At 42.7% G+C, this 24,462-nt stretch overlaps 1 protein-coding gene across 1 annotated transcript in view; it reads right to left on the bottom strand.

Moving 5' to 3' along the window:
• Positions 1-24,462, bottom strand: part of DNAH14 (dynein axonemal heavy chain 14) — a 333,925-nt gene that overhangs the window by 232,435 nt on the left and 77,028 nt on the right. Inside the window, exons 16-21 of the mRNA XM_045069521.1 lie at positions 20,747-20,913; positions 19,390-19,734; positions 13,173-13,514; positions 8,222-8,591; positions 6,284-6,474; positions 3,006-3,251 (exon numbers count right to left, since the gene is read on the bottom strand). Coding sequence (XP_044925456.1) covers positions 3,006-3,251; positions 6,284-6,474; positions 8,222-8,591; positions 13,173-13,514; positions 19,390-19,734; positions 20,747-20,913 — 1,661 coding nt within the window. The remainder of the gene's footprint in view (positions 1-3,005; positions 3,252-6,283; positions 6,475-8,221; positions 8,592-13,172; positions 13,515-19,389; positions 19,735-20,746; positions 20,914-24,462) is intronic.

Here is a 24,462-nt window from a genome sequence, read left to right as displayed (position 1 = left end):
TGTTTTTTTGTTTTTGTTTTTTTTTTGTTTTTGTTTTTTTGAGAATTCTTTATATATTCTTGAAACAAGTCCTTTACCAAATACATGCCGGGCAAGTATTTCCTTCCAGTCTTGGCTCGTATTTTTCCCCTTAATAGTGTCTTTTGAAGGGCACAAGTTTTAAATTTTTAACAGAAATCCTTCTGTTGATCATTCTTCTGGTGTCATACTGAAGAAATCTGGCTAGCCCAATGTCACAAAAATTTTGGTTTTTTTTCCTTCTCAGTGTTTCATAAATTTCTTCTGATGTTTCAGGTTTTGCATTCAGGCCTACGATCCATTCTTGAGTTAAAGTTTATAATGCTACAAGATACAGTGTGAAGGGTTTTTAAAAATTTGTTTTGCATGCAGCTGTCCAATTTGCCAGCTCCATTTCTAAAAAGACTAGTTTCTTTCCAGAATTGTCTTTAAAGTTTTGTTGAAAATCAGGTGTCCATCTACATGTGGGTCTATTTCTGTACCCTCTATTCTGTTCAATTTTTCTATCTTTATCTTTAAATTAATATAAAATTGGTGGTAAGTCTCAAAATCAGGTAGTGTTGATTTTCCACCTTTTTCTTCTTTTCAAAATTATTTAAATTCACTAATCTCTTCTGCAATGTCTACTCTGCAATCAGTCTCATCTAGTGTATAGTTCATGTCAGATATTAAAGTTCTCATCTGTAGAAATTTGACTTTGGTCTTCATATTTATATTTGGTCTGTATTATCTTCCATGTATCTACTTTTAAAAATATGGCATAGAGTTAAAATACTTGTTTCAGGGGTGCCTAGTCAATTGGGCATCTGCCTTCACTCATGATCTCAGGGTCTTGGGATCAAGTCCGTCATCAGGCTCCCTGCTTGGCAGGAAGCCTGCTTCTCCCTCTCCCGCTGCTGTTCCCCCTGCTCATGCTGTCAAAAAATAAATAAAATCTTTTAAAAAAAATAATTGTTTCACTGTCCTTGTCTAATCCTGACATCTGTGTCAGTTTTGGATCAGTTTTCTTCAGTAAAATTTTCTTTTTATGACAAACTCTATTCTTTGAATGTCTGATCAACACTGGTTGGATTCCAGATCTATGATTTTTATCATGTGGGGTACTGGATATTTTTGCATTCCTTTTTTAAAAAATATTTTATTTATTTGAGAGAGAATGTGCAAACGAGTGGGGGTTTGGGGTAGAGAGAGAAGCAGACTCCCCACTGAGCAGGGAGTCCAATGTGGGACTTGATCCCAGGACGATGAAATCACAACCTGAGCCAAAGGCAGACACTTAACAATGGAGCCACCCGGGCACCCCCCTTTTTTTGTATTCCTATAAATATTCTTGGACTTTGTTCTAAGTGTTGTTAAATTACTTACAAACAGTTTTATCACTTGGGGTTTTGCGTCTAAGATGTTAGAGCAGCATTTAGTTTACTGCGGCAAGATCCTTTCAAGCGCTCCATCTATAATGCTCACAAATCAGTCTTCCTGTTGCGGCTGATGGACATGGGCCTTATTCCCAGCCCTGTGTAAATGGTTCCCTCAGAGCCTCTCAACTGGTCATACCCCTGGCTTCAGGGAGTTCCTTGAGTTCATATGCCAGCACTTGGGGCTGTGGAGTCCTTGAGAAGGGAGCTTCCACAGCTCTCTGGGGTTCTGCCCTCTCTGGGACTCTGCCCTGCGGGCTCTGGCCTCTCTGCCTCCTGGGACTTTCAGAACATGTCCTCTTATCAGGGGGTCTGCCAGGCTGTGGCTGGATGAGCTCCGCCTGTCCCCACCAACCGAGGCTTGCACACTCAGGTTGGGGCAACCATGGGGCTCCTCTTGTTTGTTTCCCATCTCTCAAGGGTCCTCATCGTTCCAAGTCTGAGGTCAAGTGTCCTGCAAATCACAGTTCCATCTATTTCTTCCATTCTGCTTCCGGTATTTCAAGCAGGACAATGTGCCTGCCCCTCTCGTGGATCTTGCTAGACGCGGGAGTCTGTGTGTGCTGTTCTTGAAGCATGCCCAGTGCAGTGCTCACTACATTCATTTTGACTTTGGAATGAAGGCATTTGGTGTTCTAACCCTTCCTTTTCATGGGGCTCTAAGCCAGTTGTGACAGGGTTTGATTTAGGATCCTCTCCTTTTGTTTATTTTTAATGAAAATTTTTAAATTTTATTTCCTGTATATTCCAATGGATGTGCTTGTGTGTATGTGTGTGTGTGAGATAGTTCTGCTGTTATCTATTTTTTTGCTGTTTCTCTGATGTTTATTTTTTATTTTAATACATGTGGTTAGAGAATACAGTCTATTTGGCTCATCCCTTTTTTGCAATTTATTGAGTTTTTTCCTAAGGTTCACTTAACTGACATTTTCCCTAAATGCTTGTGTGTTTGCAAATAACATGAATTCCATTTGATGGGTGCACATGTCTCTCTCTCTATCAATTACGGTAACTTTACTATTATGTATTTGTATATGTATACATATCTTCTTGAGTTTTCTAAGTGTTTAAATGATTCTTGGCAATGTTATTGGACGTGGGGCAGCCCACGTGGGCCAGCTCACAGCTGGCCCTGTGCTTCGGTTCCCAACTGTCCCCCCTGCAGTAACTGCAGGGACACAGGCACGCAGGTTAGGTTTAACCCTTAGGAGCAACAGCACAGGCAATGAAAATGAAGCACAGGCAGTGGGCTAGGCAGGGGCTCTGCTCAAACTGTGGATCTTTCTAGCCACAGTGGCAGTGTTGGGAAGTCATGGTTTATAGGGTAATATTCTTATATGATCTAAATTTATTTTATCTGCTCAAATGGAACTTTATGACAATTTTTCATGGACAATTAATGTTTCCATAAGAAGTTACTTCTAGTATCTAAACTACTAACATTCATTGTCATTTCTATGTAAGTATGTGGATGATTTATACAATTCAAAAGTTAATGAAATGTAAAAAAATTAAAGTGCTAAATAAAACTGTGAACAATTAACAATAGTTTCCCTTTGCCACAATATTTACCCGAATGGGCCCGATAGACGAAGATCCTTTAACTGTTGCGAGTATCATCTGAGACTCTTCTAACTGAGTTAATATGTCGTCTATGGATGAAATTATTGGGATGGACATTGTCTCTGACTGATGAACAGCTAAGTGTAACGGCGTTGTGTTCCACTGATCGATAATTTTAAACAGCATTTTCTCAAGAGCAGCTTCATTAGTGGCAGAGGCCGAGATTTCGTTAATTTCATTTTCGTACTGAAACATCTAAAATGAAAATACTCATTAATATTCACCGGACGAATGACTCCTGATGTGTTTACAACACAAGACTTACGTGAACATGCACACCATAGGTCCTAGAGACCTGGTCCCAGGCCGGTGATGCTCTGACCGGAGATCACGCACCCTGACCCGCACGACAGGACCCTTTGTGGGCTTTATCCATTGTAACCATTTCACGTTCTGCACGTGAAATTTCTAGTCACCGTGTGTGTGTCCTTTAACTGTAGCCCACAGGAAGAACAGCTGACAGCACCTTCTACCCACGAGCAGATGGCATTAGCCACCCCCCCCAGCTTTCTTTTCTCTGGACTAATGCCAACTGTTCCTTCATTCTGTGAACATTTTTACTTTTTGCAATAATTCTCGAGATACATTTATCTGAGAGGATGTAATCCAAATGGACCCAAGATTTCCATGGCTTCTCTTTCTTTGCTCTATGGCCATGAAGATAGATGGCTCTCAAAACACATTAGTGGAGTACAGACAGGCCTTCTTTCCAATGGGCATGGACTACCAGTTCCCAGAGGCCAAGATCCTGATGCAAGATCTCCAGGCTCACTCACTGAAACAGACACTCAGAGGGCTTCTCATTCCCACATCGTGGAACTAACTAGCTGGGCTAATTGCTTTTATCCCTGAAAGAAGAATCTACCACTGTTTTCATATGTCAACTCCATGGGGTTAAAGAGTGGTGCCTAATCCTTATGTTCTGTACTGCAGCTCAGTGGGGACTCTGAGCAAAGGGACTAGTGTTCATCATCTGCCAAAGATGCTGTCAGAATGGTGGGATCAGTCAGCTCCTCATGGCCTTCACTATCAGGGTAAGAAGGAGGCTTGCCTTTTGATACGGAGTATTCATCCAAAGGTGGATGAGGAGCTACAGGACTATCAAGTTTCTATGCTGAAGAAAGAACTTTCACTTAACGGTGACATTCCGAAATTGCTAAAAACTAAATACAGACACTGATCATGTGTAAAGCAAAATTTCAACCACCTGCACTGAGCCCTTTCAAGTCCTTATGGTCAAAGTTTGGGACCTGACTGACAAATGGTCAGATCTCCCAGCAAACTCGGTAATACCTAAGAGGTTTCAGATGAATCTTAAGTCTCCAATTGATTATCTGCCTCTACGATAGAGCATCTGGTTTCTAAAGTGAAAAAGATCAACCATGAAATGATAGTGATCACTTTATGCATACTATTGACCTCTTCCTTTTAATTTACTTTGGTATATGGACATGCTTTTCATGTCACAGGCTTTACAGAGCCTACATAACACGCTGGACAGAAATGGCTGTCACTGAACATCATTGTTTATTCATCTGATAGGATCACAAGTGAACTCCTGCCACAGACTGTCCTGGGCGCTCCTGCAGCATGGTCACCATCCCTGGTTCTGCCCACGACATGCACACACTATGACCGCCGTCCCTAAGTCCACCCCACGACACGCACGCTCTAGGAATGAAGGCTGAGCTTCTGGGCCAAATCTTGTCCATCTAGGTACACTTATTATACTGGATAAGTTGGCAAATAGAAATAAGATGATCAGTCTTCCAGGAACTCTTTGGGTTCAGGTGAGACAGGCAGCTGATCGCCTGCTATGCCCTCGGCCTACTTTAACAATCCACCGCAGGAAGAAAGGCTTCCTTCAGACTCCTGACTACAGTACTTCAGAGGCTGAAGACCTGTTCATTTTTGTTCAGATGTTAAATTCTCTTAATTTGGATCCTCCAAAAACTGCACGGAAATTTCTTTTTAAACTATTTACTCACGTTAGAAATACAGGGACCACTCACTGAACACTCTGAGCTACTGTAGTCACCAACCCCAGGAAGGCTGATCTGCTCGAGGCCTGTCTGCCCTCTCATTTACTGCTTGCTGCTAGACAGTGCCAGACTTCAGCCTTTACCTGACCTGCCCAGGGACAACTCCAACAACCCAAGACTTTGGAAAGGAAAATGTCATTTCAACTGCGCTACATTTCTGGAACGCTGTTCTGAACAAACCTAAATGTTGATGTCCATATTCTGAAATAATGTAGATATTTTGCTGAGTTCACTGTTGGCACACAGATCAGTCAGGAGGCCTGGTAAGAATCCAAGAAAGGTTGAGAGATTTAGATGGGATGATGACTGGGAGAGCAAAAGAAGATTAAAGATCATTTCATGATATTTCGCCTCTAAGCTACTGAAAAACAACAGAGGTGCCGTTAGCTGAGATGGGGACAGAAAGGAAGAGGAGCATCTGGGAGGCGGAGCCCTAACCATGAGCTTCCTCTGAGACACCCAAACGGGAAAGTGCATATGTGAGTTCGGGAGGAAGACTGAGGCCAGAGCCTGAGATAAACAGCAATCAAATTTTAAAGATCAATGAAAAGTTCTTCTTTTTAAATTCCTTAAAATTTCCCATTTCCTCATTATAACAGATGATTTAGTGGGAAATTATAAAATAGTGTTAATTACATTAGACACTGTTAACCATGAAGCCTGAAATATAAATGAAGCTTACTGTAAAAGCTAGGTTTGAAAACAGACAAACTTTTAGCGGGAAAAATCATGCAATCTATTTTTATGACAACACCAAGATGGCAAATAAAAGAGCTGCTAACTGTGGGTTTCAAGTGTAGTATCGAGTTCTTGGGAGAGCTATCCTAACATGTTCTTAATGTATTTTTCATGTTATGTCCAAGGGACTAGAGCAGCTTGGGTGTTTCTGTCCCTGGATTCTCTGTAAGAAGCAGCCATGTTAGTTCCATAATAAAACACCAGCTTCATTTGTCACGTGTGAAAAGCACAATCACCACGTTTGAGTCACCAGGACAGTGCTGTAATAAACGGGTGCACCCAGACCCGCAGCCCCACGGGACTTGGGCCACCTGACCACTGCCGGCCTGCCCCCACCTTCCCAGTCACTAAAACCACTCCCTTTTATAATTCTTATTCCTATTACTTGTTTGCTTAAAATTGGCCCCTCTGGTATTTCAACCATTTTTTCAACTGCTGTTTGTTTACCTTGAGTGCTAGAAGATCCTCTACTGTACAGTTTTTATCAAGAGAAACGGACTTCCCAATAATCTCCTGGAGAGTCTCCCAGTGCCTTGGCTTGAGACAGGGGTTTCCGAGAGCCATGATGATAGGCAATTCTTGCTTAAATTCTGTCACTGACTGCTTAAGATGGGTTACCATGTCATTTTTAGGTAAACCTATAAACAGCAATGGGGCAGAAAGTTATGGTCCATTCATTATATTTTTTTAAACCAGAAAATATGCCTGCTATTTAGTGTAATTCTAGTTTCTTAGTTTTCAGTCTGCATTAAGGTAAAGAGTTTTATTAATATCACTCTCCCAGAAGAGTCAACTATGGATTCAAACAAAGAGAAATAGTTATCAGGACTGGTGATTACAATATGAGGCCATCAAAGCCAAGTTTTCTTGCAAAATCTGATAGTAGGGATAGCCAGCTACCACAGAGTTGCCCAGGTCTCTCCTGACTAGACAGACAGACATGCACATATGCTCAAGAGACTGTGACAGGTTTGGGGCTTTTAAATTCTGCTCAGTAAAGAGGAATATCAGAAATCTCTCACTACCATGTCATAAAGAAAATATTTCACATAGAAACATAGGAAAGGTAGGTAAAGTTCATGCCACAGATCAGGACTGGTCTGTCCTCTGGTGTTGATAGATCACAGCCGTCCAGGTCTCACAAGCTCTGCAGTCGAAACTTCAAACCTCAAAACCTTTTTATGTCAAGTCATAAAAGGCCAAGAGAGGAGGCCAAGAAGCAGCCAGAGCTGGGGACTTCAGAGCGCTGGAATGTATGCCTATCTGCTTAAACAGCCACCTGGTGCAGATGGGGCTTCTGGAAAACCACGTTAGTAGTAAAATGTTGTTCAAGACCCAGTGAAAGAAAAGGACAAAAGAATAGCTTTGTTATTCTAAGTCTACGTTTTGGCAAATAGCATGATTTTATCTGGGAAACTATGGCTAAAAGAAGGTACTGTCTCCTTGTCCCTCCACAGCTGGTCCTCTCAGACAGACAGAGGACAAAGCTCCGAGAGAAGATGCATAGAATGAGCGCGTTAGGTCGAAGCAGTGAGGCTATGGGCGGTTTGTCCCGTTTTCCTCTTTGGTGAGCTTTTTGTGGTATCGTTCTATGTCTAATACAATTCGAAAACAGGCAGATTTAAGTATTTTTTCTGGAGAGGAAATTACAGCTTGAGATATAGGTGAAGGGAAGGGAGGAGCTTCAAAAGCCAGCACTCTTTGGCCGGGTGAGAGGAGATGCTGGCCTTGTGGAGCAGAGGGCAGCCACTACATTTTGGGGTGGCCAGTCATCCAATAATACGTAACTGGAACAAATTGCCTTTTCTTCAACCCTAATGAAAAAGTGAAGACCAAACACATTTCACATTACTTTGACTATGATCTCAATGCAACTGTGCTATAAAAAGAGCTGTTTATGAAGAAAGATTAAGTGATTTTTTTTTCGCCCAAACACAAACAGCATCTCTGTGTCACCAAGGCTTCACATTTGAGGATCAGCAGGAGGGAAACCTCTCCAGATGACCTTTTAGCTCTTTTCCCACCAGCCAAAGCAAACTGCTGGCATGTTGGGGATCTGGGTGAGCACTCTGCAGGTGGGGCTCTGTCACCAAAGCATGTGTGGCTTGAGTAAGAGCCTCGGCAAGGTGAAGCCTCAGTAGTTCTGCCCAGGGAACACAGAACATTGTTCTTAAGTACCTAACCTTTTTTTTTTTTTGCAAAGCTTTTCTCTCTTTCTTACTTCAGGGAATGATTCCTACACCTATGCTCTGTACTACCTCTTCAGACATTAAGGCCAGGCCTGGCAACAGGTGAATAAAGAAGATCAAGGACAATGATCTTATTGGCCCAGAAAGCCACTCTGGGTATAATCACAGGCGGGAACCTTGAGAAAGACACTTTTACCTTTTTCTAGGACAAGGATTTTGTGTATCCATCTTGAAACATTTCTCTGGACCGACTCTGTATCAATACTATGAAGAGTCCTACTCCTCCATTCCCCGAAGAGCGCTCTCCATTCCTCCTGGACCTCCCACAGGATCTTCCTCAAGGTGAGGTCGTATTCAATGTCCGAAACCTCCCCCAGGACAAGCTGTGTGATCTCCTCCATGTTCAGGGAGTGCATCTGGGACTGGGTGTCATCGAAGCGGCTCTGGTAGCTGCAGTAGGTTTTAGCCCTAAGCGCCAAGGCAGCAGCCTCCTCTGTGAGTGCCCGCATCATCTCCATGGCGGTGTCCACGCGCGTGCCCATGCACAGCAGTACGGGAGTTCTTATCTAGGGCGCCATGGGAAGACAGGGTCAGACATCATAATGGTCAGGACTTACACGTGTTTATTGACAGCATTTCTGCCCAAAATCGAAGCTTTAACAACCCTTATTTGTAGCCATCACCTGGAGAGACTGTCCTTAATCTATAATGATTTGTGTTTATTACTATTCCTTTTAATTATTTTTACCATCATGCCAATAATTTGTCATGTTCCTTCTCTAGCTTGGGTTCTGTGGTGAGTAATGCATTACCTTACTTACTAAATCCATACAATAATCCTAAAAGACAGTCAATATTTTTCACAAATTTTCAAGGAAGTTCTAAAGTTACAGTTGTCACATCAACCAGTGGTAAGTGGCAGTTTAAGGATGTGACCTCCAGCACATGGTACTGACTGCAGAAGTCATTTCCTTTTTCTAGTCCTGTTTAACCTTGTATTACTACTTCTTCTTCTTCTTCTTCTCCTTCTTCTTCTTCTTCTTCTTTTTTTTTTTTTTTGAAGATTGTATGTTTTTTTTTTTTTTTAAAGATTTTATTTATCCATCTGACAGAGAGAAATCACAAGTAGACAGAGAGGCAGGCAGAGAGAGAGAGAGAGGGAAGCAGGCTCCCTCTGAGCAGAGAGCCCGATGTGGGACTCGATCCCAGGACCCCGAGATCATGACCCGAGCCGAAGGCAGCGGCCTAACCCACTGAGCCACCCAGGCGCCCCAAGATTGTATGTTTTAAAGTAATCTCTATGCCCAACATGGGGCATGAACTCAACAACCCTGAGATCAAGAGTCACACACTGTTCAAATGACTGAGATAGCCAGGTGCCCCATAACTTTGTTCTTTTTTTGTTTTGTTTTTTTGGAGACTTTGTTTACTCATTTGAGACAGAGAGACAGAGAGAGAGAGCACAAGAAGGGAGGAGAGGGAGAAGCAGATTTCCCCCTGAGCACGGAGCCCAATACAGGGCACGATCCTAGAACCCAGAGATCATGACCTCAGTCAAAGGCAGACGCTTAACCAACTGAGCCCCCCAGGTGCTCCTAACTTTGTTCTGTTTTTATGGTGTTTGTCACATGTTGCCTTATATCAGAGTTTAGCTATTGCACATGAAACCATAGACATTTGCAACAATGACCTCCAAAGACCTACATTTGCCCTGATTTATCCCTTATTAAATTATAAAGGATAAGGATAGTCTCAGGATTAAGGATAGTCTCATCCATTTATATCTGAACATCTCACAGAACATAGTGCAGTAAGATGTAGACAGCAGTGTTTATTAAAAAATTATTGAAAGAATAAATGAATTTGGATCCGATCACCTAAGTCTTTTTTAAAAAATCCCACCAGTGGAAGTGACATTGTGTTGTGTGGTGTGGCCATGCCGCATAAAACTGATAAACAGTATTTGTGACAAAAGGACAGAGCTTACAGATTATGTAAAAGGGATGCTCATATAGTGAACATATAATAGAGTTTTCCTGAGGCTTCTCCCATAAAAGAGTTCTCCACTCATTGAAATTTATTTATGTTTGTCAGTGAGCTATCTCGAGGGAAGACAGAGAAATGATCTTTCTAGCTTATGTGCTGTCACAGTTTGCCAGTCTTACCAGCAGTGTTCCACTCGAGACCGTGCGCCACGAGGGGTATGGATGAAATTGTGTGAAAGGCACATAAAGTCCAGAGACAGAGGACGCGTGCCCCACCCTGGCTCTCCCCAGGGAGCAGCAACCGAGGGGACGCGACGATCATCTGAAATGCCACCAGTGCTAAATTGACCACGGTGTCCTTCTAGCAGACCTTGACCTCATCTCGGTTTGTGGGCAACCTGGATGTGAGCTTCAGGGTCACAAAGCGTGAGAGCCCTGGGAGAACTCACGGCTGGGCAGGAGAGGTTCTGGCAGGGATTCTCTGCCGGACCACAGGGGAGTTAGGCCCGTCGGTGCATGTCCGCATCAAGGCCGGTTTCTGTCTAACCCGAGCCTGTCCCTGCCCTGTCTGGTCAGACCCTGCCCTGTCCAGTGCCCCGGGGCTGGGACTGGCTTTACTCCAGCCTATCTCCAGCCAGCATCCCATCCAGCTGGTTTGGCCGGAGGCCTCCTCACCCTGACGTCTGCTCTCAGGAAAGTGTCGGGCGCCGACCCTGTCACAGTGCCTGGCCCTCGAGATCCGTGCTGTGTTCAGAGCCAAGCTGTTCTCTACTGAGCTCTCTTTCCGTGTCATCCACTTGGCCCTTACGGCTGTGCAGCCCCGGCTCTCCTCTGATAGCTGCAGATGTTCACATGTGGAAGGCCTCTTTCTCCTCTGGGCTCTCCCCCTCTGGCCCTCAGGTAATCCCCAGGGGGACAGTGAAAACCTCAGGAGGGACAAGTGTTCTCTCTTCCAGGGAGGGGCTACCTGTGGACTGCTCGCTCTGTGTCTGCTGCTTTGCCCCAGAGGTGCATGCAGTTTGGAAGTGACCAGTCGAGCACAGCAGCCAGCCCCAGCTTCCTGACCAGAGGACTGAAAAGAGGAGACCCAGGAATGTGGAAAATTCTGGGATGATCACAGAGAGCAAGGGACTCCAGAAAGTGAGCTCCCCACCAAGCAACCGTATCCCCTGGGAGCTGCATGCCCACAGATCTGCTACCGTTCAGCACTTCCGAGACCTGGAGACTCGGCTAACTGACCACCCCCCAGAATGAGACTGAGCACTGCAGGGGCACCAGGGCGGGGGGTGGGGAGAGTGGACATGCATCTGGGCACTCCTGCCTGGGCTGTGACAGCTACAATGACAATCAGACCGCGGCCTGAAGAATGTGGGGGGGACTGCAAACCTGGCGAGGTCAGCTGCCTTCTAAAACAAAAATATCAACCTTCCAAGTAGTTTAAATAAGACAAGTCTTACAGCCTAATATTGAATCCAAAATATGTAACACAAAATTATTCAGCATATTAAAAAAATCAGGAAAACCTCAACTCACATAAGATTCATCAAACACCAATGCCTCGATGACACAGATTTTAAAATGACCCGAGGAAGGACTGAAAGCAGGTATGATATGGGGCTCCTGGGTGGCTCAGTGGGTTAAAGCCTCTGCCTTCAGCTTGGGTCATGATCCCAGGGTCCTGGGATCGAGCTCCACATCGGGCTCTGCTCAGCAGGGAGCCTGCTTCCTCCTCTCTCTCTCTCTCTCTCTCTGCCTGCCTGTCTGCCTACTTGTGATCTCTGTCAAATAAATAGATAAAATCTTTAAAAAAAAATTAAAAAAATAAAGCAGGTATGATAAAAAATGCTCCACCCCCTCCCCCCAAAAAATGCTCCACCAAAAAATGATGTTCTTGAAACCAGAAGGAAAACAAAGTCTTAGCAAAGAAACATGGTGAAATGTGGGAAAGAGCCCAATGGAAAGTTTAGAAGTGAAAAACATTATTGGCAGAAATGAAAGCTGACTAGGCAAAGCCCAGGAGAAGGACAAGTGTTGGTTCGTGAACTGACCGACAGATGTTCACTCAGCATCGCTGAGCCCCTTCCCAGGACCTGCCCTTGGCCAAAAAGAGCTAAAGTCACCCAGGACCATGCCCCTGGGAGGGCTGGGGATGCAGGGACAAAGGCCCAGCGAAGGACAGCGCCGCAGAGACGCCCCAGCTCTCGGTGCCCGCAGGGCCTCTGAAGCCTTGCTGACAAGGGCACAACCTCTCTCCTGTCCCAGCCCCACAACTCCGGACTGCCCTGTGCTTGCCCAGAGCATGGCAGCACACTGACCACAACACAGACTCCCTTTCCAGGCGGTGTCCACGATCTCACACACTGTAACAAACAGCACTTGTGTACACCCGGAACTTTTGTGGGTGTACATTTCTAGTACGGTTTTACAGGCTGCAGATGGGTTGTGGGCATCCAGTGCTTTCAGGACTAGTTTGTTTCATCTTCACTGTATTTGTGCAAAACGGTGCAGATTGTCTGTGCCGCTGGAGAACCGGAAACCCAGAAACTGCAGAAAGTCATGCTGTGTCCAACGCACGCCAAGTGCTAGTGCATGGTGGTGCCGGTAAGGAGGCTCAGAGCGAGGTTTCTGGAGCCCTGCCTCTTGCTGTATGATCTCCAGCAGGTTAGCTGACCTCCCTAAATCTCATTTTTTTTTTTTTTCCAGGAGTGTAAAAGGGTTAAGAACCAAGGACTGTTACTGACACTTGGGAGGGGTTCAGCAAACATTGGAGGTTTACTTTATGCCTGCTCCCCAGGAGCGCTCCTTACACAGGGCCCAGACCCAGGCTCAGACGGATGTCAGGGGCATTGTGGCCCCTTGGGTGGGGGGCCCCCTGTGGCCCACTGTTGAATCGTATGGAAAAAGCCACCACTTGCGTCTATTTATTGTCTATGTTCATTTATAACTGAAGAAAAGGCTACATTTCAGGAAGAGGTTAGTAAAAAAGACGCAATGTCTCTTTCCAGTGAGGCTTACAAACCACCAAGATTCTGTCTGTGGATTCTAAGTCAACAACATTTGTATTAAATTACTGACCCAAGACTCCACAGAAAGCAAACACCTATATGCTTAGGCCTACGTGAAATGAAGATCCAGCTGATACTTAGTGAATAAAATACTGACCTTGGTCTTCAAGTTACTGAGGTCAACTCGCAGCCCAGTGATGTGTGCTTCCAAATTGTCTCTGAATCTAGAAAGAGCCACATCTTTATTTGTTTTTCTTAGCTTCAGAGAAGTTTTTAGTTGACCAAACCTGCCAAGGAGAATTCTGTATATGGCATTTTGCTCTTCTGGGATCTGGATCTGGTAATACCGTACGACAGAGTGCAGCTGATTGACGGTGGAGTACTCTTTCTCTAAGGCAAATATTTTTGAGGAAACTGAATCCAAAAAAGTAAAATGTTCCACAAATTCTTCTATTTCAGTGGGATCAGAGTCCAGCTTTCGCAGTGATGACTCCACGACCTGAGATCATTAACACATCAGTGAGAATTATATAATGGGTTCTAGTTTACAGAGTCAGTTACTCTTTTAATATTGCTCACTAATTTACACCATTATAATTTCACGAAAAAACGAAGACATCATCTGAACGTGATTCTAACTATTTGAATTCTGGAGCATTAGCATGCTCTAGTCCTTCCTATTGTTAACAGAAGGAACCTGAATGTACCTTGCACGTAAGATAAATGCCACTAAGACATAAAGGAAGTAATATTTTGAATAACTTTGTTTCTAAGATATGGACTAAGAGCTACATCAAGGGTACTGCTGCATAACTGCTACCCTGTTTTGGGCCGTGATGTGCTAGTTCTCACTTTGATCTGATAGCACGTTTGCTCTTTAGGTGCTATCTTCTCTAGTTTGCACAGGAGAAAACAGAGTCTCAGAGGACTCATTAGCCTAAAATCAGAAATCTGGTGAGTTACTGCTTCCAAATCTGATTCCAAATCCCATTTTTATTTATTATAAGTGTATGTATTCATTATATGTATAATATCAATACTTTTCTAAGTATATATACGTCATTCCATGAAATTTTCAAAATAATTGCATTTTTACACCCAAATTACAATTCTGTCATATTTTTTCCATGCATAATTTTGGAATCAATGTCATTTTAATTTTCAATTTCACAATCCTGAATTAATTGCCTAGATGTCTCTAATTTTTTGAACACTTTATTCTGTTTCATTATAAAATAGATGCTCATACAAAAACTGCAATACAAAAAAAAACCTCTTAATATAGAAAATACCTCTTACTGCGTCACTCAGAAATAACTACTGTTAACCACTCCACCACCTGGCAGTTTCTATGGACAGCCTTTACAACCAGAGAGGCCTGTTTGAAATCTAGCTCCAGAGTTTCCTAACTGTGTGACCCTAAGCAAGTAGCTTCACTTTAATAAACTTGGATTAAATAGTTTAGTAACAGGCTGATAATGGTGCCTACCACATTTAATTGAAGTCCGTGACCAAAACAGAAGATAGTAAACATAGCTATCTTGACTCTAACCACAAATCCCATTTAAATGCCAGTAAAAAAGGAAAGAAACACATGATAATGCTGATTTGTATCAAAAAGAAAATAGGTAATCTCAATTTCATGCAAAAAACAGATGGTAGAAAACATGTGAAATACACCCAAACTCCCTTTGTCACTAGTAGTACACTGTTAGCAAAGACAGATACGGATGCGAGAAGAAAGTCACAGACCAATTTCACTTGAAAGCACGAATGCAAACATCTTAGAATGTGCAAGTCAGTGCCCACGTGTGCTGGCACCAACCTAAGAAAGTCAGCTAATGTAATAAACCACATTAAAAGACTGAAGAAAACAAATGTGTGATTATTTCAAGGGATGCAGAATAAGCATTTGATAAAACACATGTATGACAAAAATACTCTCATCAAAATAGGGGAACTTCCTTAGCCATGTAAAGGGAAGCTACTCAACGCCTCAGGAAATACATAAAAACACAACTGGGGCCATGCAGGAGTCAGAGAGAATGAATAAACAACTTTCAAACCTGGTTCCTAAAAAAAATTATAGCTCAGTCAGTTAAGCATCGGTCTCTCGGTTTCAGCTCAGGTCATGATCTCAGGGTCTTGAGATCAAGCCCCATGTCAGGCTCCACACTCAGTGCAGAGTTTGCTTCGACTCTCTCCCTCTCCTTCTCTCCTCCCTCCCCTCACATGCTCTCTCTCAAATATATGAATAAATCTTTAAAAAATATATAGCTCAGGGCGCCTGGGTGGCTCAGTGGGTTGAGCCGCTGCCTTCGGCTCAGGTCATGATCTCAGGGTCCTGGGATCGAGTCCCGCATCGGGCTCTCTGCTCAGCATGGGAGCCTGCTCCCTCCTCTCTCTCTCTCTCTCTCTGCCTGCCTCTCTGCCTGCTTGTGATCTCTGTCTGTCAAATAAATAAATAAAATCTTAAAAAAAAAAAAAGAAAAAAGAAAAAAGGAAAAAAATATATATATATAGCTCAGAAAGTTCTCTGGAATTCAACACCCTGACCTTCTATGTGCAGCAGTCTGGTTTGCAATGACTTAACGTTCATCACTAAGTGCCAGAATGTGTTTAGGGTTTTATAATCCCTAACTCACTTAACTCTCACAACCTCTCTAGGTTAGTCACTAATGTTACCCCATTTTACAGATAAACTGAGGTACAGCAGGAATAAGAGGTGTTTCAAACAGTAAATGGAAAAGCCATGATTAAAAAAAAAAAAATCAGCTGAAGCCAAACTGACATACAAAAGAGGTTAACTGTACATCATGATGAGTTTTAACAAATTTATACACCTGTGTTCTTACCACTGTAATCAAGTATAGAAAACTTTCATTGTTCTAAAAGAAGCCTTGTGCCCCATTCCAAATAACCTCCTCCTACTCCTGGCCTCAGAAAACCACCATCTGCTTGTTGTGACTACAGATTAAATTTTATTTGTCAAGTTCCATATGTATGGAATCATCCGGCACATACTCTTTTGTGTGTGGCTTCTCTTAGAAACATATTTTTGCAATCATTCCAAACTGTACGCAGCACTCGTTCATTCCTTTTCATTGCTGAATGCTATTCCAAGGCATAAATGCACCGTTTTTTTCCTTACTCATCTCTTGATAGATCTCAGGTTTTGGCACTTGTGGGTAAAGCCTCTACGACTTTGTGAGTACAAGTCTTTGTGTGGATCCTATTTTATTTTTTGTAAATAAATAACGTGGAATGGCGTTGCTGGGCTGAATGGTAGGTAGAAATTTAACATTACAAGAAATGGCCAGTTTTCCAATGTGACTGTGCCATTTTCATTGTCATCAACAATGTGCGGAAATTCTAGCTCCTCTGCACTCTTCTCAGAACTTGCTATTGGCAGTCTTTTCAATTCTAGCCATTTAAACATGTGGTTTTTACTTCCCTGATGATCCTGTTGAGAATATTTTGTATCTATTGGCCATCTTCAAATTATTGGTAACAAATTATTTGGTATCAGTGTTGTCTGCTGTTGTGCTTGGGGCTGAGAGCCGTGCTAGCCACAGCTGCAGCACTGGGGAAATAGTCGGAAACATGCAGTGTCATACTCTGCTTCTTTTTGTTACTTCCAGTGAAATCTTAGGAGATGAACTTATGCTAAAATGAGTTAAGCAGAGACTGAGGGAACTACAGCTCGGATAAGAAAATTCTCCTCTGTCTTTTGCAGAGACGACCTGAGGATTCTTTAATCCAAAGGCTTGCAGAAGTTGAGACAGCAAACTGTTTCTGAGCTCTGGATGAAAGTGGTGGTTTCCAAGTGGCAACCTTAGCAGAAGAGAAGACCAGAGCTCTTATCTTTAATCAGGCACCTTGGCTGAAGATGGTGAGATCCCAGGATTAGTGGGAAGCTCGCTGACACAAACTATTAAGGGTGTAGATTTTCTTCCCAAGTCTGTGTTCCAGACAGCCTCAGATATGGAACCATACTTTTAGGGCACAGAGGGATGTGTCAAGCATAGATAGCAGCTAAAAATATAAAGTTCTCCAGCTTCAAAATCATGTCTAAACTGAAGTGTGGAGTTAACCAGAAGCAAAGAGCAAAAAACTGTTTTAAGAAGCAAGTCCAAATCTAATAACCAATAGCATTTCCTAAGACTCACACCAACAGGAGATTCACTGGCATACTTGGTCAGGGTCCAGCAAGTACAAGCCCATGATGCCCTGCTTGGATGAGATGGTCAAGAATACCAAACCTAGAGAGTCATCCTACAGGGCCTAACTGGGAGTCACCAAGGCAAGAAACCTGAGCCAGAGGCTGACAGACTGGCCAACCACAGAGCTTACTCCACCCTCAAAGAAAGGAACTCTCAGTATTTCTGTCCAGTAAGATTCAATATTTGCTCTAGATCACCTTCGCTGTTTCCCCACTTACTTCTTTATAGGATGGAGGTTTCGGTTATACACATCCTGCTCCTTCCCCACCATCTTATACTGGGCAAGTGGGGCCTTTTACCGTCTTTACTTAGAGCTCACCTGAAGGCTAAGCGCCACGTTGCACTTGATAGAGTGTGCATGGCAGCTGGGTGGGGGCAACACTCACCCCCACTCCCATTGTCTCCATGTGGCAGGGGACCCCACTCATCCAGTCTGGCGGGTGGCCCCTCTGCCCCACAGTCACTTCCTGGGAAGACAAAGTGACTCCTGTGACTGCTGAGTTTGGAAGGAGAAGGTGGAGAGGCAGAGCCTAGATCCTCCTCACAAAAGCCCGCCTGTCGCGGAGGGTACACGTTCCTCTCTGCTCACTGCGGCCAGGATGCTGGTCATGTTTCAGGGCAACCAGTGCTGAGGGGCTAAGTCTCTCCCTAACTCTGAGCTTCAGTTTGGGGAAGGTTCATTTTAAGTAAACAGAAGCCATATTCTCCAAGGTGTACTTTAATAATAATAAAGGAAATAGTTTAATCTCTTTTTGCCTTACTGTGCTGTCTTCTTTCTCAGTCGGCTCTACCGACTGGCAGATACCCTAAGTCTGATGTGAAACCCAAGCCATTCCATCTTTTGCTTGCTTTCTTCAACCACCGAGGAAGAGGAGATTACGAGGGGCCAACTCAGGTCCTTCTGCAGCAGCGGCGGCACTGTAACCCAGCGCAGGCGATGACAAGGGAAGTAAAACGGCCAGGCTGCTGCTGCAACGTTTCTGCCTTTCTGCCTAGAGCATGAGCACAGAGCCTGTGGGGCAGCAGCCCTCGTCATAGGGAGCAGAACAGAGAGAAGGGGAGGCCTGGCTCACCAACGCCGAGATGTCTTTTTGTATGAGGCAAAGAAACTGCTGTATAATATACTTTGTTTGCTTGTTTTCTAATACTCGTTGGGGAATCTAACCCTAAGTGAAATAGAGAGTAATTCTATGTATGTTTTAGGATTGCTGTGGTTCTAAAGATAGACAGTTCTCAATCCTCTCTTGACCTCTCCGTAGCATCAAAAACTACTACACGTTCCCTCTTTCTCGAAATACTCCCTTGCTTCCCTTAGTCTTCTCAGAGAGGCTGCGCCCTTGCAGGGGCTTTGTAGGCCGCTGTCCGTCTCGCAACCTCCCGCATACTGGCATTCTTCAGGCTTCTGATGGGGGGTTCTCTCCCATCCTCACCATACACATAAGCAGGCACCTTCTCCTGAAGGACCTCAAAGACCACTCGCACACCAGCCCCATGCACGCGGGCTTCTGGCTTGGACTCCTTATTGGTGGCCAGCCCCGCACTCCGTCCAGGTCCGCCTGATGGTTACGCAGTAAAGTGCACTCTGTTCTCCCTGGTCCGGGGGCTGCAGCCCTGCTCGCCCTGCGGCCCAGCCCAAAAGCTCAAAGTGTCATTAATTCCTTCCTCTTCTTCCTACAATCTGCCAGTCACTACATCCTGTCCATTCCATCTCTGAAACAGATCTCAAAGCCATTTGCTTCTCCGACTCCACACCACTCCTGCCCTGGTGTGAGCGTTCATCCCCTCTTCCCTAGATGCCACAAACAGCTTTCTTCCTGTCCTGTCCCACTTTAACCCATTCTTTACACTGCAGCCAGAGTGGTCCCTACAAAAACGTAACTTGTGTTGTGTCGTCTCCATGTTTACAAGTTTTAGGGATTCCCAACAGGGAAAAGACAGAGCGAGGAACATGGGGTGCCATTCTAGAAATGGCAGACAGAGAATGTTTTTTTGAGGAAATGATATCAGATCGGAGACCCACACAGGTGTTAATACATATTAGAATTTTCTGAGGATGACACTTATCATTTGGATTTCCTAAGTACATATTCTAAAATAATAATCTAATAATCATAAAGATTCTCATGCAATAAGAATTTCCAAAATACTTACTTCCAGTAGATTTGTATTCTTCTTTTCAATTACAGATCGAAGGAGGTTGTGGATCAGATGTAGGACATTCTCAACATAGGGTAAGCATTCTGACTGATAACTGAGACTTATGACTTTGAAAATACCAATGCGTTTCTCAACGGCCATGTTAATAATATATTGAAGATAGTTTCTGAATTTAGCCAGGATCATTTTAAACTGTGTTGAAGTCAGTTCATCCACCAATGAGATTTTCATGCTCATGGCTTTGGCCTTCTGTACCATGGAACAGTATTTTATAAACTTGCAACTGTAAACATTAACTTGCCCCATGCAATTACCAACAACAGTCAGGAGCCTGGCAATCTGTAACCAAAGTGTTGACAAGTCAGAACTGGTGACAGTAACTAGTATGGGCTGACAGGCTGGTGGCTCTGTCAGAATATGTATGAGAATAGCTCCCTATGTCCATTTCGTGAAGAACCCACACTACAGAATTGCGTTGGAAACCTAGGACTTTAAGAAATTTCAATGACCTTTTTAACATTTAGGCCATTTTTCTTTCTAGTCAGCATGCTGTTTGGAGGTCATGTATCCCCATGCTTGTCATCCTGGTTAGGGCAGATGCTCCGTGGGCAGCCCCACACAGGGGCAGGTCCGTGGGCTGTGTGACCTTGCCCATTCCCAAGACACAGCTCCCTGTCCAGGCTGAATTTGACCCAAGAGGAGAGGATGAGATTCTCCTGTGACTCTGAACCACAATACCCAGCGGGATCATAATGGGAAGTCCCAGCCACCGCAAGTCAATGCACTGCCAAGTCAGTGTCAGGAGGGAACCATATAAGAGAAAGTTCCTTTCATAGCAGAAGTTGGAAAAAACAAAAGAGGTGAACAGAGCCGGAAGCCCAGGAGCAGGAAGATGGGAAGATGAGATGGAAATGACACCTCCATTGTCCTAAGTTAGGGTCTCAGCAAGTATATATATTTATATATAATAAATAAGTGTATATATATATATTTATATATAATATGTAATATTATATATAATTATTATATAATATTATATATTTATATTATTATATAATTATTATATAATTATATATATTATATATATATATTATATTATATTAATATATATATAATTAATATATATATAATTAATATTATATATATATAATTAATATAATTAATATATATAATTAATATATATAATTAATATATATAATTAATATATATATAATTATTATATAATATTACATATTATATATAAATATATATATAATTTTTTTTTCAACAAGTCCCGTTAGTCTAAGAATCTCAAGGGGTTTCTGCTTCTAGAGCCAATTAGTCGTTGAGAGAAACCATTTTTAAAACTTACTTTACTTTGGTACGTAGGATCCATTTCAAAAAGGATCTGACAATCTGGCCATCTGGCTGGCTTCTTATAGGCCATTCCACTTTCAGTCTTATTAGGTAAACTTGTAATTAAAACCGATTCAGTAAAGAGAGACAGGCGAGGATCTTGGCAAAGAGGAATAATCCTGGCTAAAATACAGAGTTCAGAAGTTAGTATTTTTAGGAGTCCCATCAAAAGCAATATCTTAAAATTATCCATGAATCTAAAACTACTGGAAACTTGGGCTGATTTATTATGAGGGCTAGAGAGTGTTCTGTACTGATAAATGGAATCTAAGACAAGTGTAAAAGTTTGGATTTTATGGGAACAACAGACTCACTCACAGGTACTGGGTGGTAGTGGGTCAAGGCATAATTAAAAGAGAGGCTGAGAAAAAATTATTAAATTGAGAAACAGCTGAAATGTCTGTGCTATATGATGCCATGTGGAGAGCATGAATCCAACACAGTGAGGAAACAGACACACAACCGCCACCACCAGCAACTCACACACAGTCTAGCTGAAAAACCGAGGTCTGTGGGCAAAAACAAACACACAAACAAACAACAAAACTTCCACCTACACCTCATACATTATGCGAAATTAACTAAAAATCAATTATATACTTAAGTATAAAGCACAAATTTATAAGTATTCCAAGAGAAAATACAGGAAAAATCTGTGACTTTGAGTTAGACCAGGAGTCTGTAGATACCAAAGCATAATCCATAACAGAAAAAAATTGATAAGCTGCTATTAAGAAGCTTCATTCTGTGAGAAAGAATGAAAAGATAAGGCACAGGCTGGGAGATAATGTTTGCAAATCTTGTGTCTGATAAAAGACTTGTACCCAGAGTACACATAAAGACCTCTTGTAATAAACAATAGGAAACAAACATCCCAATTAAGAAAATAAGCAAAATATCTAAAGCTCTGACCACAAAAAATGTACATAAACATATGTATATAAGCATATGAAGAGGTGTATATGATACATATAGATGAATATACATAAGATGAATATGTATATGAATATATATAGGCATATGAAAAGATGAACAATATTAATCATTAGTGAAATGCAAATTAAACCACAGTGAGATTATCACTGCTCACCTATTACAATGGCTAAATTTTTTTTTATAATCGGACAATAAATACCAAGTGCTCACAAGGATGCTGAGTGACTGGAACTTTATGCAGTGTTGGTGGGAAAGCAAAATGATACAACCATTCTGCAATTCTCATAAAATTAAGCATACACCTACCATATGACCTGGCAACCTCACCCATGGTTAACAACCCAAGAAAAAAGAAAACTTACGTTCATCCAAAAACCTACATGGGAATGTTTACAACAGTTTCATTCGTCCTCAGCCCTGAACGCGAGGGGACAAACGAACTGTGGTTCATCCAGACCCCCGAACAGCAGGAAGAAGGGATCAGGCTCTCGTTTCCTGCAGCAATATGGACGCATGCGAAGTGCATTTTTCTACGTGAAAAAAGCCAGAACCACTTTCTGACATTTGGGAAAAGGCAGACTGGTTGCCAGAGCCAAGAGGGTGTAGAGGAAAGCTGGACCGGGAGGGGCCGCACGGGGAAGCTGGGGATGCCGGCTGCTCGGATGGTGCACATCGAGCTGTCGAGCCCATGCACAGGGAAACCTCACCAGAGGCAAAAAGGATCTGACAATCTGGCCATCTGCCTGGTTTTATCCTGGTTTTGAAGAACCAACCAGGATACCGGGAGAACCCAAGACAGAATACTGCCTGGGACGAAGTAACCTAGCTATGCTACAAATAAATTCTATAACCTCACTCAAAGGGGTGGAGAACAATGAAGCTGACAAGGAACTTGGGAAAACCATTTTGTCTGAAAACAAGGACAGAGGGGAAAAGAACAGCACACAAACACTGCGCGTTAGCTGACGCATTTGCTTCTCGAGAAGGTCAGAGCAGCAATTCTGACCTGACCTTCCATGTGTAGGACACAGAATTACCTGCAATGATGCTTCCCACATGGACTTCCCGGTTCCCTTCCCTGCAGGACACCCCTGGCAGTGCCCCTCCTGCAAGTCACAGGCATGCCCATGGCTGGGGCAGAGGATGGACAAGGGGGACCTGTGGCATCCTGTGGCCCCACAAGCTACAACAGGTACAACAAAGGGTTAGGGTGAGGTGAAAAAGGCACAGGACCCATTTGGAAAGAATCGTTCTGCAAAAGCAAAGCCAGATAACTGGAGCACCAAAATAAGTCACAGTAATACTCTGTTACACGCCTAAGATGAAAACAAGCATCAGTAAACCTAGAACATTTCTGGGGGAGAAAAGAAGTTCCAGAATTACAACAATATAGTACTGGTTCATGAGTTACTGACAGATCAACTACACAGTCCACAGATAAAGAAACATACTACAATATAATAAATGATAAAAGTAGCATTTCAAGCCAGTGAGGGTGTGGAAGGGATGGCTCAGTGAGTGGCACTGTGACAGACAGATCATCAGTCATACGGGAAAAAATGACAAGTCCACACAAGCCAAATAAATGTTAGGGCAACCAAATATTTCAACATAAAAGTGAAATCATAATAAAATTAGAAGACAAGTAGGAGAATGTTCTTATGATGTGCTCACTGGGCAAGCCTGTCTAATGAGGACACCACATCCTGGAGCCTTTTCTACAAGGCTCTGCACATCTTGTAACTATTAAAATAATGTTCTGCATGGCAAAAATATCACCATAAAATCAAGCCAAACAACCTACTAATTTTTCTTAAAACTTGTATTAAAAATTTAAGATTCGGGACGTCTGGGTATGTCAGTTGGTTGGGCTGCTGCCTTTCCTCGGTCATAATCCCAGGGTCCTGGGATCGAGTCCCACATCAGACTCTCTGCTCAGCGGGGAGTCTGCTTCTCCCTCTGCCTCTGCCTGCCATTCTGCCTGCTTGTGCTCTCCCTCTCTGACAAATAAATAAATAAAATCTTTAAAAAAATTAAAAGATTCATTTTCTTAGTCCAGAAGAACCACAGATCGGTAAGAGAAAGACTTTAGCCCCATCAGTTTCCCTCTCATGCAATTATTCTGTGAAAAGATCCACGGAAGACTCAAGCTTGCACCAGACGTTAATGGCAAGACCACACAGAGTAACAAGCATGTTTAACTTTGCACTCATGGTTAAACATATTATTGCACATTAATGGAATGGAATGGAATACTGCAAAGCCATCTAAGTGACAATTATAAGAGCACACACAGCAATGTGGAAAATATCTACAATATATTGTTAAATAATAATACAATATGTGAAATATAAGCTTCACTAATGTATGCCAATGAAAGTAAAAATGCAAGGTGCAAACAGTTATTATATGAGGGTGGCTGAAATGATGGGGTGACCAAGATGTTTTGTTTTTCTCAGGTAAATATATATGCACACCCATAAATGTATACATACATACACATACAAATAAGTACACAGATCACTGAATCTATATTTATATAAATAAATAGCTGAATAAAGAAATGGATCCACTAATTAAGGAGTGGCAAGATCCACAAATAAATGCTAAAATCAGTGGACCAAATTTTCAGAAGAAACAAAGATATCCGACCATCTCAAGACATCCCTCTCCAAATTTATTAATAACAAAAGGAAATATAAACATTTAAACAGTTGACAAGGGTTGTGCTTTTTT

This window comes from Mustela putorius, unplaced genomic scaffold (genome assembly GCF_011764305.1).
Source record: "Mustela putorius furo isolate JIRA1106 unplaced genomic scaffold, ASM1176430v1.1 tig00003942_pilon_pilon_pilon, whole genome shotgun sequence".
Classification (NCBI taxonomy): Eukaryota; Metazoa; Chordata; class Mammalia; order Carnivora; family Mustelidae; genus Mustela; species Mustela putorius.
This window is presented reverse-complemented; position numbering and strand designations above follow the sequence as displayed.